At 59.1% G+C, this 13,595-nt stretch overlaps 2 protein-coding genes and 1 long non-coding RNA gene across 4 annotated transcripts; 2 read left to right on the plus strand and 1 right to left on the minus strand.

Moving 5' to 3' along the window:
- Window positions 1-1,753: 1,753 nt before the first annotated feature.
- On the plus strand, window positions 1,754-3,001 carry C4H16orf92 (chromosome 4 C16orf92 homolog). Of its 2 annotated transcripts, none has more exons than XM_054714200.1 (4): window positions 1,754-1,775; window positions 2,469-2,627; window positions 2,723-2,810; window positions 2,897-3,001. In XM_054714200.1, the coding sequence occupies exons 1-4, from the start codon at window positions 1,769-1,771 to the stop codon at window positions 2,916-2,918; spliced, it is 276 nt and encodes a 91-aa protein (XP_054570175.1). In that variant the 5' UTR covers window positions 1,754-1,768; the 3' UTR covers window positions 2,919-3,001. The 2 variants fall into 2 exon arrangements, with proteins under 2 accessions (XP_054570175.1, XP_008151135.3); XM_008152913.3 differs by lacking the exon at window positions 1,754-1,775 and adding an exon at window positions 2,060-2,158.
- A 126-nt stretch (window positions 3,002-3,127) lies between these two features.
- Window positions 3,128-8,823, minus strand: TLCD3B (TLC domain containing 3B). The gene is made up of 5 exons (XM_008152914.3): window positions 8,682-8,823; window positions 7,668-7,751; window positions 4,907-5,144; window positions 4,435-4,530; window positions 3,128-4,100 (listed from the first exon to the last, which is right to left on the minus strand). The coding sequence occupies exons 1-5, from the start codon at window positions 8,801-8,803 to the stop codon at window positions 3,813-3,815; spliced, it is 828 nt and encodes a 275-aa protein (XP_008151136.2). The 5' UTR covers window positions 8,804-8,823; the 3' UTR covers window positions 3,128-3,812.
- Window positions 4,344-12,379, plus strand: LOC129148785 (uncharacterized). The gene is made up of 4 exons (XR_008555749.1): window positions 4,344-4,975; window positions 7,692-8,035; window positions 10,139-10,411; window positions 11,921-12,379. It is a non-coding gene; the product is annotated as an uncharacterized LOC129148785 (long non-coding RNA).
- The last annotated feature ends 1,216 nt before the right edge of the window (window positions 12,380-13,595 follow it).

Raw genomic sequence — 13,595 nt, forward strand, 5'->3', positions numbered from 1 at the left:
AGGAAATCGGGTAGAGGAATCTGGAGCTCCGAGGAGAGGGCTGGGCTGGAAATATACATTTGTGAGTCATCTGCATATAGATGGTATTTAAAGCCGTGAGGCTGGATGAGATCACCTAGGGGACAGAGTATAGATAGCAAAGAGAAGGTCCAAGACTGAGTGGGTTAGAGAACAAGGAGTCCCGGAAATCAGTGAGCGTGGCCGGAGCTTGGAGGCAGGTTCTCGATGCTGAGAGGCAGGCAGGACGGATTAGAGAAGTAACCATTAGGTGTGGCAAGTTATGAGGTCATTGGTGGACCTGGCAAAAGTGGTTTCAGTGGAGTGGTGGGGACAAAGAAAGGCTGGAAGGCGTTGAAAAATACATTCAACGTGAAGGAGTAGAGACAGCAAGGATAGCCAGCCCCTTAGGGGTTGTCTGTGCTCTAATGATGTGCACCCCTGAGTTCCTCCCCTGTGCGCCCTGAAGGCAGGCAGCGAGGCCTGTCGGTTTTATCTAAGCCACAAATGGAGCCCAGCACATAGAGGAGCTGATACATGTATTTAATCATTGGATGGGTGAATGGATGGATAATTCACTGCTTGGGTCGAAAGGGCCTTTTCGGGGAGAGAGGGCAGCTGTATTCTTCTGAGGCAATTGAGGAAACTGCAAAATCCACTGCAAAAGCTGAAGGCTCTGAGCCCCTTTTCTCCCCGCTAAACCCCAGGAGCAGCTGCACATGGGGCCCAGCGCCAGGAACCAGGTTGAGTCCCTGCTGCCCCTTACATGCCTGTGACTGGGTAACTCACTTCCTCTTTCTTAGAAGAGATAAGTGTGGGGAGAAGAGGCCCCTACAGGAGGCCCCCAAGGTGTTAGTTTCCCTCCTCTTCCCCCCTTTTCTCTCTGGGCTTTTTTTTTTTTTTTTTTTTTTCTTATTTAGGAAGCAGAACATGGCAAGTGCCTCCTAGTGTTGCTGTGAGGAGAATGAGTGGGCAGTCCATGAGGGCAGGAGAGATGAGGGTGGGGACCCAGTGGAGGAGGGAGCAGACCTCACACATGAACAGGCATCTGTGTAATAAAACCAAGGAGACTCTGAAGTGTCCTTGGGCTTGGGTAGGGCGGGACATATCTGTGACAGACAGTCCCTACCTGCCAATCAGAGGGGAGCTAACTCTTTGAAGCCGACTAGGGCCTAACAGCGTGAAGGTGGCTGTTGGGAAGTAACAAATAAAAGAAGGTTGGGGACAAGAAAGGGAAAATGGGATGGCCCTTGAGGGAGACCGCCCAGAGAGGGGAGCCCCCAAAAGCTCTGTGCATGACGGAGAGAGCTGCCTCGGGAGATGGTCCAAGGGACCGACAACCCCATGCCTGCCATTCCCCCTGCAATGCTTTCTCCTGAAGCGTCTGAGGCAACCTGTGGGAAGAGGGTGGTGACGGGCCTGGAGTCGGGGAGGTGTGTCTTCCGGGAGAAGAGGGAAAACTGGCAGGCAGGCGTGGACAATGCTGCCACCTAGTGGGGATCTCCTATGATTTCTCCTGGTTCCTCGGCTGAGCGCTAAGTGACAGGGTTTGGATGGGGGACATGCCTGTGCTCCTGAATTTGGGGATGCAAGGCCAGGGGAGGCCTCGGGAAGGAAAACGCACACCCCTGGGAAGTGTGCGCTGCCCACATTACTTTGCCCATCTGTGCCTTGGCTCCCTCCTCTGTGTAGTGAAGACAGTAGTACCTACTTCGTAGGGCTGTGATGGTGAGAGGAGTCCATCTATGGAAAGTGCTTGGCGTGGTAATAAATGCCCAGTAAGTGGTGGCTGATCCAAGGGGAACTGAACGTGGGTAGCCTTGCCCCCTTCTTTACAGAAAAACCTGCTCCTTCTCTACAAACACGGTGTCCTTAGCCCCACCAAGGCACTCCCGTTTCCACATTCTGGGGCTGCCACTGTTTACCCCAAGGGATGGGGGGCTCCTTGGGTCCCAACCTCTCCCCTGCTGATTCCAGGGTGGTTGGGGAAGGGTTCCAAGCCCCAGCACTTTCTCTCTCCCCTCACCCCAGAGTGTGTGGTCATAAGGGCTCCGGGCTGTGACATCATAGAGCCCCCGTTACAGGAGTGGAGAGGCCATGAGCCTGTGGCAGTGGGCGAGGGTGTGGGTGTGGCTGGTTGGGCTGGGGGCCATTGAAACAGGTGGGGAGTGGTGCTGGGAGCTGTGGGAAGGAGGAAAGCTTGGGGGGAGGGGGTCCATGCCCCCTCAGGGGCTGGGAGGCCAAGCTTCGGCCTTTCTCTCTGCTCTCCACACTTCTCTCCCATCCACCCCCTCCAGCGTGGGCCTTCTTGTGGAGAGGTCAGCTGATCTGTGCGAAGTTCCGGGAACAAAATTGAGCCCCTCCACAGCCACTCGAAGGCTGTGTGGCCTGGCAGCCCTGGGTCTGCCTCTGCCGCTTGGGGTGGGCGGGGTCTGCTTGGCTCTTGTCACAGACGTTGCCGTGGCCCGCAGCACCCAGCCCGGGCAGCGCCGAGACCTGGGCCCCGGGAGCAGAGGCTCCGCTCTTCCTAGACAGACCTGACTTCTTCGATTACCCAGACTCCGACCAAGCCAGGCACCTGGCCGTGGCCCGGTTTATCGGAGAGAAACCTGTCATCTTTGTTAAGTCAGGTAGGAAGAGCCGGGGAAGGGGCCGCCTCCTTGCCAGAGCCTGGAGAGCTGGCTCGGAGATGAGCCCGGACCGCCTCCCCTGCCTCGTCTCGCAGGTTCCAACCCCAAGCTCTTCCATCACATCCTGGTGGGCATCCTGGCAGCGGCCTTCTTCTTCCTCCTTTTCAAGTTCTGCACACACATGTAAGGCTGCCCCTCACTCCAGCCCCCCCCCCCCCCCGCCGGCTTCCTTGGGGAGGCCTCCCACCTCTGACCTCCATGCCTCCTAGGAGCTGCCAGAAAGGGGCCTGAAGAGCCAGCCGGGGCCCTGGACGCCGGGCTGAGTGCTCAGACCCACCCTCCTCCCCTGCTGAGGAATAAACGTTTTGCTTTTTTCTTCTGACTGCTCAGTGACCAGCCGGGGGCCTGCCCTGTCCTGTGGTCATTCTTGCTGTCTGTCCCCAGCCTCCCACCCCACCCGCCCCCCACCTCAAAAACTGGGCCAGGAGGCCGGCGGCGTTCACGCAGATCGTCTTTATTAGCGGTCTGTAAAGCACCTCCCAGGGTCCCCGACCCCAGACTGGAGGAAGCCTTGAGGGGTCTGTAGCACCAGGGACATGCCAGGGCCTGAGGGCAAGTGTGCAGCCTAAGGGGGGAGGAACGCCCCTCACCTGCCCGGGATGCTCAGCGCTGGGAAGGCTGGGGGATAGCAGCCACCCGCCCCCAACAGACTAGTTAGAATTTGGGTGAATAAATAAGATCCCTCAGGCTGGCCTCCCTGGAGGGGAGCTGGGGGCCACCAGCCCTGAGCAGAGCCGCCCAGAGCCGGGAGCTGGGAGGAGCTGCAGCTGGGGTGGGGTGGCCTTGGCAGCAGGGCCTCCCCCACATTCTGATTCCTGGTCCCCTCGAGTCTCCATCAGCCTCCCCACAGCCCTCAAGCCTTAAAAGGAGGGGAAGTGGTGCCCCTTCCTGTGCCCTTCGCTCTTCAGGGCCCAGCGTTGTGGTCAGAGAGGGGGCTCTGCAGGGGGGGCCAGGCCCTCTCCCTGCCCCTGAGCCCTGCGGGTCTGCGCCCACCCTTCGGAGTCCGCCGTCAGTCCTGGGCTGCCGGGCTCCTGGCTCCACACCCCTCGCAGCAGCCCCAGAGCCCCGTCCCCGGGGGCAGGGGTGGGGCTGGCGAAGGGGCGGGCGGGGTCCTCTGGCCCCACCTCACTCGCGGGCCGGCGAGGGCGAGGGCGACGGGGAGCTGCGGGGCCAGAAGAGGCGGAAAGCCCCGCGGCAGATGAGGAAGAACCAGTAGAGCTGCGGGGCGAGCAGCAGCGCGGCGCCCAGGTTGACGTGCGCCGGGAGGGCGCGGGGCACGGCGAGCAGCGGCAGGCCGGCGTGCCGCCCGTAGGCCCAGTACAGGTAGGGGAAGAGCAGCACCCGGCAGCACAGGAAGCTGAGCAGCATCAGGGCCCCGTTCACCTTGTGCAGCAGCGTGTGCTGCCGCTTGTACTGCGGGCGGGAGGCCGGGTGAGGGCGGGCTGTCTCCGCCCACAGCCCCGCCCCTGGCCCGCCGGCCCCGCCCTCTGCCCACCCGGCCCCGCCCCTGGCCCACCGGCCCCGCCCTCTGCCCGCCCGGCCCCGCCCCTGGCCCGCCGGGCCCCGCCCTCTGCCCGCCCGGCCCCGCCCTCTGCCGGCCCGGCTCCGCCCCTGGCCCGCCCGGCCCCGCCCTCTGCCCGCGTCCGGACTCCGCGCCGGTCCTTTAACGACCCCCTGCGGGTCCGTGCAGGCGCCCGCCCTCCCCGCGCCCTCCCCGCGGCTCGCACAGCCTCAGGCGTCCTCTCACCTGGATGAGGATCTTGCCAAGGCAGACGAAGGGTGTGCTGACCTCGGCCATGAGCAGGCAGCCCAGGAAGTAGTCCCCCTTGCCCTGGCGCCACACCTGAGAGGAGAGGAAGGAAGCACGGCCTCGCCCTGGGCGCGTGGGCAGCGCCTGCTCCCCCTCCACCGCCTTTCAGAAGCTTCCTGCCGAGAGCCTGCACCCGCCCTCACCGCATCCGCAGTCTTGTAGGTGAGACGGTGCGCGGTGGGTTACACATGAGGAAACTGAGGCTCAGACACCGGCAGCCGCAGCAGCTCCAAGCCCCACCGCGGGGCGGGGCCCCGCCAGGCCGGCTGACCCAGGCCCTCTTGCTGCCGGGGGCCGGGCCGGAGCTCAGTACTCCCGCCTGGGGCCCTCCACCCTGGGCCTGCCCGCGCTGGAACCGGGCCCGGGCCCCAGGCTCCCCGCAGTGCGGCGTGCCCCGGACCGGACTCACCACGGAGAGCGGGAAGCACACCAGCACCATGACGGCGTGGTGCAGCACCATGAGGAACTCCTTGTGCAGGTAGCCGCGCGCCACGGCCCAGGTGCTGCTGCCTGCGGCGCGGGCCTCGCCTTCGTCCCCTCCGTGCCCCTTGACCTGGTGCTTGTGCCAGTGGCAGAGAAACATGGCGTAGATGTCGTAGATGAAGTAGGGCACTGCGAACTGTGTGTAGGCAGAGGAAAGCCAGTGTCTGCGGGGCAGAGAGAGGAGGAGGTGTCGGGAGGAAAGGGCACGGCCGCCGCCGGCCGCCGGGGCTGATGCTGGATGCAGCCTGTGAGCCAGACCTCCAGTGCTCGTCACACCCCGAGGCGGGCGTGGGCGCTCAGACTGCACGACGGAACCAGGTCAGAGGGCGGAAACTGCTGGAAGCCATGCCGTCCCGGCTGGAAAGCAGCAGTGATGAGATTCAAACCCAGACTGACTTCAAAACGCATCAATTTTTCATATTCATTCATTCATTCATTCATTCATTCATTCGTTCATTCATCTCTCTCTGCAATATGGTGGGAGAAGAAGGGCAAGAGAGAAAGAGCAGAGGCAGAGAGAAAACAAGCTCAGGCAAGATGTGAAAGGCACCGGCGGTGAGGGCAATAGCGGGCGAGAGCGATGGGAGACCATCTTGGCTGGCACTGGCTAGGTGACCTGCAGGCACCATCCTAATGTTCTAAGCCTTTACGTGCACAACTTACTCCCCCACAAAAGTCCTCTCAAAGGGTGTGAGGTTATCCCCTCCATTTTACCAGGGAAACTGAGCGGCTAGGTGACCTGGCCGAGGAACAAACTTAAGTCTGGCTCCACAGGCCTCCCTCGCAGCCCGCTGTGGCCTGGAAGACTCGAAGCAAGCCTGGCAGACAGGCCCCGGGCACTGTCTCTGCTCCCTGCCCTCCTGAGTGTGGCCTGAGGTCCTGTTTTCTCAGGGACAGCTGGGCACCATGGAGAGAACGCTGAGCAAAAGGAGCGAGAGCAGAGCAAGTTCTATGCACTCTGAGAGTAAACAAAAATGAAAAGTGCATAATATGCAACTCTGCATTTTTCTGCTGGAGTCAGTGCACTGAGCCTTTCTCTTGGGCCCTACAGAACCGTGACAGGCCCGAGGCGGGGGTGGGAGGTCAGGGGGAACTGGCCCAGCTCAGTGGAGGGACAAAGCCAAGTCAGCCAAGAAAAGACACAGAACAGGGCTGAGACCAACTGTGAGGAGCTGCTGCAGGGGAGGGAGGGAGACCTGGAAGTAGACTGGGAGGTCGGTGGGGGTGGGCTCGAGCTGGAGGCAGAATGTAAGCCCTGGGGGAGCGAGATCTGGGGGAGGCCGGCCGGAAGGGAACAGGCGGCCCATGCCAGCAGCGTGATTTCAGGAAAAGAGAGGCTGAGACCCTTGTGGGAGCGTGACCAGGAGGGAGAGAGAAGGAGCAGCTTAGTGACGGAAGGCAGAACGTGGAAAGGAGTCCAGCAGCTGAGAGAAGTTAGAGCCGGAACGGCCAGGAGAACCGGCTGCAGCGGACATGGTAGGGGGCGGGACCACTGGCTTTTAGGGGAACTAAGACCACCCCCCAGTCCCTGGGCAGCAGCGTGAAGCTTTACACCCAGAACCACCCTCTAAGCAATTAGGTGCCAGAATAGGAACAGCTGTGGCCCCTAGATTAGCCCTGATCCTCCTCTTCTACCTGAGGATTAAAAGGGGCGGGAGGAGAGGGAAGCGGAAGGTGACCTCTGCTGGGAGGCGAGAGGAGGAAGTGTGTGGGGCTCCAGGCTCATTTTGGACTTAGGGATGGAGAAGAGGGGGCGAGGGCAAGAAGAAGCTCAGTCACCTGGGTGGAGTCTGAAGAAAGAGTTTGGTATCCAGTGTATGTGAGCCAGAACTGCGCTAGGCACTTACACACACAACTCAACTCCTCCCAGCTGCCTTTCTACGCCGGGATGTACCTCCATCCACAGATGAGGAAACTCATCTGCTGGGAAAGATGGGGCACCCCTAATTCAGGCTCAAACAGACAATGTCCTTGGGGCTCGACAGCCACCACAGAAAGGAGGCAGGGCCCGAAGTGAAGCTGGGACGTCGTCAGCACCCTTCCAGGCAACTCTAGCGCAGCCCGTGGGTCACCCAGCGCTGGCCCGTCAGCACCATGGACAGGGGCCCTCTCCTTCCCACTCAGCCCCACCTCTCAGGCCTGGGCTTTGGCAAGCACCAGGCACTGCAGCAGCTGACAGTGCCAAATTTTGACCTACACACACACACACACACACACACACACACACACACACACACACACACACACACACCACTAGTGGCCTTGTTTTTGTCATCTCTCTTCTCTCCCTCATGCATGAAGCTGGGGCTGGATCCCTGGCTTCTGGGAGGAGGTGAGGTGTGAGCCCAGCATGAAGAAGGCACCCCAGTTAGCTGCTGGTTGGAGACAGGGTCTGAAGGGTGTAGGGTGGGAGGAGGTAGGGGGGAACCTATGATAGAGAGGCTGGGAAGCCCAGGAGCTGCTTCTGGAATCCTGTTTGATCCCGATTCCTTCTCCGGCTGGTTCTGACCTTTAAGGACAGGACGTGGATAAATTTATCCCTGGGTGTTGAGTTGCAGCTGTTGCAGTTAACTTGCTCAGGCCCAGCGAGGGCTTGGGGACCACTGAAGGAGCCCCCTATCAGATCTCAGGGGTCACACACACACACAGGATGCTGGAACTTGGGCAAAGGGGCCCCGGGCACTTACTGGTCATCAATGATGTGCTTGCAGGAGGTGGAGACGATGTAGCCAGCGGTGGAGGCCATGACAGCTTGGACAGAGGACACCAGCCTGGGGAGGGAGAAGCGGCAGCGGTAGCGGGAGCGGACACACCCCTGGGCTTCTCCCCTTTACTGTCCAGTTACGACGCCTTGGACGTGGTTACCTCTCAGGTCCCTCCCTGCCCACCTTCTCCCAGAGCTGCCTGTCCCAGGGCTCAGCGCCACCACCTCAGCTCCTGCCTTTGCCCAGCTGCCACTCCTCGGTTCCTCCCATTCCTGGCTGCCAGCTTCCTTCCCTGGGCTGTGAACACAGAGTTGTCTTCCTCCCAGGACACCAGGGAGGTCAACCCTGGGGTGAGGCAATGCTGAGAATGTGTGGCTGACAACAATGCCCCTTCCTGGGTGGGCGGGGGGGGGGGGAGAGGAGGGACTGCACAGGGTGGCAAGGGGAAGCCCTGGGCCTGTACTTGCACCATCAGCTGCCCCGTCATCATACTGGTCATCAACTAGTCCCTCAGTGACCCCAGATTCCCCCGGCCACTTTCCTACTGTACCCTTAACTGCCACCATGCTCCCCCCCCAGCTCTGGCCCTTAGTCCAGGGCTGTATAGAGTTCTACCTTTCATTTGTCTGTCCCTTGTCCCCCCATGTGTTACACATGCCCCGAGTAACACACAGCTCTGTGGCCCTGGCCTCAGTCCCTAATATCCTGTAGATGTTATAGTCACATGCCAATCCTGTTGAGGAGCTTGGGAGGGTGAGTGAGGAAAGGAAGCAAAGCAGTCTGAATGCGAGTAGACCAGATGGCTGGGTTTGGATGAGGTCTCCTGGGACAGAGAGTAAGGTAGTGAGGAGGGAAGGAAGCTTGGAGGTACAGCCCACTGACCCCTCCGGGAGCCCCCAGATCCCACCAGGCCAAGGGTCCAAGGAAGGACGGGTTCATTCATCCTCACGAAGCCTGAGGAGGGGAGAGGGGCTGAGGGGGCGGGATGCGGTTTACCTGGCTGAGACAATGACCGCGTCGGCCTCCTCCCAGCGCAGCTGGGGCAACCGCTGGAGCGTGTTCTTGGAGAGGAGGAAGAGTCCGGGGAACACCACCCCCCCAGCCACCAGGGTCAGCATGGTGGCTCGGGCCTCGGGCAGGGAGAAGAGCAGTGGGGAAGGGATGGGGAGATGGAGCTGAAGGGAGTTAGAGGTGGAGAAAAGACAAAAAGCCAGAGGGGGGAGAGAGAGGGAGAGGGGCACAAAGGGGCAGGGCAGGAAGGGATGGGGCAGGGGAGTCAGGCCGAGGCAGGAGGAAGGGAGTCAGGTTAGATGGGGAAAGGGGTGAGACCGGGAGAGGGAGGATCCCAGAAAGGGAGCAGGAGAAAGCCAGCCAGAGGGAGGGAGGGAGATGAGGGAGGACTTGGTAAGAGGACAGAGAGGGAGAGGTAGTGGAGGAGCAGGAAGATGCGGGTGGGGGAGGGGAGGGAGAGACAAGGCAGGTGGGAGGGGGGGCTTACGTGGAGAGGCTGGGAGGGCCCGAGGAGGCGGGGTGGGGGGTGAGGGGTGGGACCGTGGGGCCAGCCCTGAAAGGCAGGGCGGGAGGGTGGGAGGGAAGAGAGACAGAGGAGCGGCGGGGCAAGTGGTCAGCGGTCAGCACGGCTCTCCCGCCTCTCGCTGCCGCCACAGTCCCCCGCTGCCCCGCACTGACGCTGCATGGGGCATAACAGAGTGTCCATGCCCAGCCCCCTGCCCCCTCGGTGGGAGGGGGAGGGGGAGGGTAAGTCACCAGCTGGGGGAGGGCGGGGGAGGGGTGGGGAAATGATGGCACCGACCAGACACCAAGAAACCGGACCTGCAGTGGCGTCTCCCCATGCAGCTCTGAGCCACAGCCGCGGCTGCGACAGAGATGGGGGGAGCAAAGAACAAGGGAGGGGGAGGCCCTTAAAGAGACAGCAGCTGCGGGCACAGGGGGCTGCCGCGGACTAGGGCCAGGGGAGGAGAGGCTCTCCTCTTGGGGGAAGAGGTGGCCCAGGGCTTCCTTGGCCAGCTGGGCTGGGGGGGCTCTGAGCCCCCAGATGGGCCTGACCGTGCTTCCCACCAGCATTTTGCAAATGCCACCCAACACGTGTTCCTCAATGGCTGTTGGGGGCCCAGCTTAGGGGGCCCACTCCGGGAGGGGACAGAGGATGCCCTGGGGGAGGGAGCAGGAGAAAGTGGTGCGTCTTGCTGTCCCTGGAGCATTATTCTAAGGAACGGATAGGAATAAAAACACTCCACACAGGTCAAGAAATGGTCCCTAGGCCATCGGTGATCCTCCCCAGACACACAGGAAGGAAAGAGGCAGGAACCCTTTCCTACGAGGTGTCAGAGGCTGCAGGTGTGAAGAGGGAGGAGAAATGCTGCCTCTCAGAAAACCCACCTGAAGCCCTAGGATGCTCCGCCCTCTAATCACTGGTCACTCTTTTTCTCTAGGTTTATTCTGCCTCTTCCTCTGCGACTTCACAGAACAGCCACGCTGCCGAGTCGGAAAGGACCTGGGATTGGCTGATTCAAGCCCCTCACTCAACCATAAGGAACCCGGGGCCTAGTGACTTGGCCAAGGTCAGGCCGCAGGTCAGAAGCCCAGCCAGAACCAGACCGCTTTCTGCCTTCTGCCTTCCCACCACACACCCAACAGTCCTGTGGACTTCTGCATGACGTGGGACCTGCTACCCGAACCTTTGCTCTCCAGGCCTGCCCTGTAAGGTACACCTCAATAAGCAACCCTACAATTTGCCTTTTGCCTGTCCAAAGCCCGTTCCACCCCGCCCTCCCACCCAAGAGTCAAAGAGCTGGGATTTGCTATTGCACGCTGCCCCCTAGTGGCGAGCTGCAGGAACAGACCCTAAGAGGTGTCTGGCCTTGGCAGGAACCAGGGACAATTTTACAAACAACAGTGGTCGCAGCTTCCTGACCTCAGGGCTTCGCTTAAGGGGACCCAACTTGGAGAACGTTTACTGTGTGCTCAGCACTCGGCAAGGTGATCTACGGCATTCTTACTCCATCTTCCCGGATGGTAGTACCCTTGTTTTACAGACAAGAAACTAGGTTTAGAGATTTAAAAACAAAAAACAAAAACACACACACACACAAAAAAAAAAAGAAAAACTTGCCCAAGACAAAACAGAATTGGCAAAGCTGGATTTCAAACCTGTGTTTACACAACTCCAAAGGGAAAGAATGGCAAAGCTACACACAGGTGCAGAGCTGGGGGAGGGTGGGCAATGGCCAGCAGCCGAGGACCACAAGCCTGGTCACGGAGGCGCGGCTTCACGCGCGCTGGTGTGGGGTAAAGAGGGCAGCGACGGTTTTCTGTCTTCCAGGAACTCACCTAGACGCCAGGTCAGTTCCGCCCTGCTGCCCCCTCTCCCTCCAACCTCAGGTTTGATGACAGCTCGCGTGTATATTACGCTTTGTCAAACAGGCCACAAATTCACAGCACAAGGGCCCAACCCAGCCTGCAGACGTGTTCTGTTTGGCCAGTATGGTATTGCCGACACAGTAATTTCTGAAGTTCTAAGTTATTTGTCAGTGTTTGAAAATTAGGAGATTTCACCTAAACATTCAACTTCTTTTAAGAAAGAATCAGAAGATCAGACAACGTTGGGCCCACATTTTAACTCCATAATGTTTGGTTGGAGCCGAGCAGCTGCTGCCCCCCTTTAATAAATGAACACGCGTCCTCCCTCCAACTCCGGAAGTCCCAACGAAAGTCCCTCTGTTACTTGCAGGAGGCTGCAACCCTTCCTTTAGACACATGATTCATCTGACCCTCCATGTCTCCATGAAGAATGGAAGGTGGTTATTTTTTTAAAATATGTTTTTATTGATTTCAGAGAGGAAGGGAGAGGGAGAGAGAGATAGAAACATCAATGATGAGAGGGAATCATCTATTGGCTGCCTCCTGCACGCCCCCGATTGCGGATCAAGCCCAGGACCCTGGCATGTGTCCTGTCAGGGAATCGAACCTGTGACCTCCTGGTTCATAGGTCGATGCTCACCAGCTGGGCGAAGGTGGGTATTCTTATTAAACCCATTTACAAATGAGGACTCCAAAGTTCAGAGATGCTGAGTGACTTGCAAAATCTTCCCCAGCCAGTGTCTTTTGACTGTTGAATCTCCCCACCCCTCCACACACACACACACACACACACACACACACACACACACGCACACTCTGCTTCTGCTCTCACCACTGACCCTTCCTGGACGCAGGAGGCCAGCTGCAGGAGCCCTGGCCCCCGGAAGGATGCCCTCACCCTGTCCTCTTACTTGGATGCCACCAAAACGGCCTCTGGTCTGGGCATCTGCAGGTCGGAGTGGTTCTGCAGGCCCCAGCAGAGGAGGGCGAAGACCAGCGGGAAGAAGATGCAGCCCACCACGAAGAGCAGGGGCATGCCTGTCTGCGGGGAGAAGGCGAGAAAAGCTGCCATGAGAACGCCGCAGCATCGTGTCCGCAGGCTCAGCGCTCCCCGGCACCTCAGGAGCTCTAACGGCCATGGACTCCCTGCCTCGGTGACCATCAGAAGCCACCGGCATAGCTCCTCCCTAACCTCTGGGATCCACATTGTCCTTTAAAGACCTCTCACTCAAGGCAACTGGACATGCTATTTTTGGTTATCAACCCAATCCCAACAATGTCATTTTTCCTATAAACCCTGAAGCTGATCTGTACCTCCTAGTCCATCTCACACCGTAAATGTCTCGTCTCTTTCTCCTTCGACCCTGACGATGTGGGTCGTCTCCCTCAGCTCCACCCAGGCCATCCCAGCCTCTGCCCCCTCCAAGCTCTCCATGCACCTCACCCTTCTCCTAGGGCTAGGCCCTCCCTGCTGAGGGGCGAGGTGGAAGCTAGAGAGGGAGGCTGTCTCTCATCAGCACCCAGAACTCGAACAAAAGAGGGGTGGTGGTGTTCAAATTATAAAGATATTTGAAATTTAAAAGTAACAGAAAAAAAAAAAAAACCCAAAGCATTATCCCACTAAAAACAATAACCCTGAAAACATATATATTTACATATATGTGATTTTTGTCTGGAAAAGCTTCCTCTCCCATCCACTCCAGGGAGAGGAGGAGTGGGGAAGTCCCAAAGGGGATGCAAGCAGTCAGGGCCTGCCACCCTGCACCCCTTCAGCGTCTTTGAGGGGACTCCTCAGGATGCAAGGAAGTGTCAAAACTGCAAAGGCCGGAGGGAGAGACCGCTCTGCTGAGGCCGTTGGAGAGGGCGGGAGCGTCCTGCTCCCATCAGTGGGCTAGTGCACCTGATACCTGCGTGCGCCCTATGATAGCTTCCTAGAGGGGGGCCTGCTCTGGCGGGAGTGGGGGAGAGGAGGGGAGAGCTTTCTCTGGCAGAATTGGCCAGCTGCATCTCAGGGGCGGAGCTGAAAGCGGAGAAAGGAAGAGGAAGGAGGGCAAAATAAGAACAGCGAAAGGAGCAAAACAGAACCAGAGGCGTGGATACTTAGAACAGACTGGCCGCGGTGGGGGGAGGGGGTGGATGAAAGGAGGGGAAGAACATATATGCAGAGTCCATGTTCACCGACAGCAGTGTGGTGAGGGCCAGAGGGGGGTGCTGGATGGAGTGGGGGGAGGGAGGGGGGATGTCTGTAACAGTGTCAACAATTTAAAAAAAAGGATAGCATAAGTAGTTGTTGCTTTAAAGGATAGTATAGGGCGCTCTGGCTGGGTAGCTCAGTTGGTTAGAGCATCGTCCCGATTTGCCAAGGTTTCGGGTTCGATCCCGGACCCGGAATAAAAGGCAGAAGAGGACCATAGTTGATTTAGCTGCAGTGTCTGGTGGGGGACCACCTGACCTTCAGGTTCGGAGTCCACAGCAATAGCAGAAACATTCTGTACGGCTCCATTTGGACGAAGTTCAAAACAGGCAAAA

Source organism: Eptesicus fuscus, chromosome 4 (genome assembly GCF_027574615.1).
Source record: "Eptesicus fuscus isolate TK198812 chromosome 4, DD_ASM_mEF_20220401, whole genome shotgun sequence".
In the NCBI taxonomy this organism is placed as follows: Eukaryota; Metazoa; Chordata; class Mammalia; order Chiroptera; family Vespertilionidae; genus Eptesicus; species Eptesicus fuscus.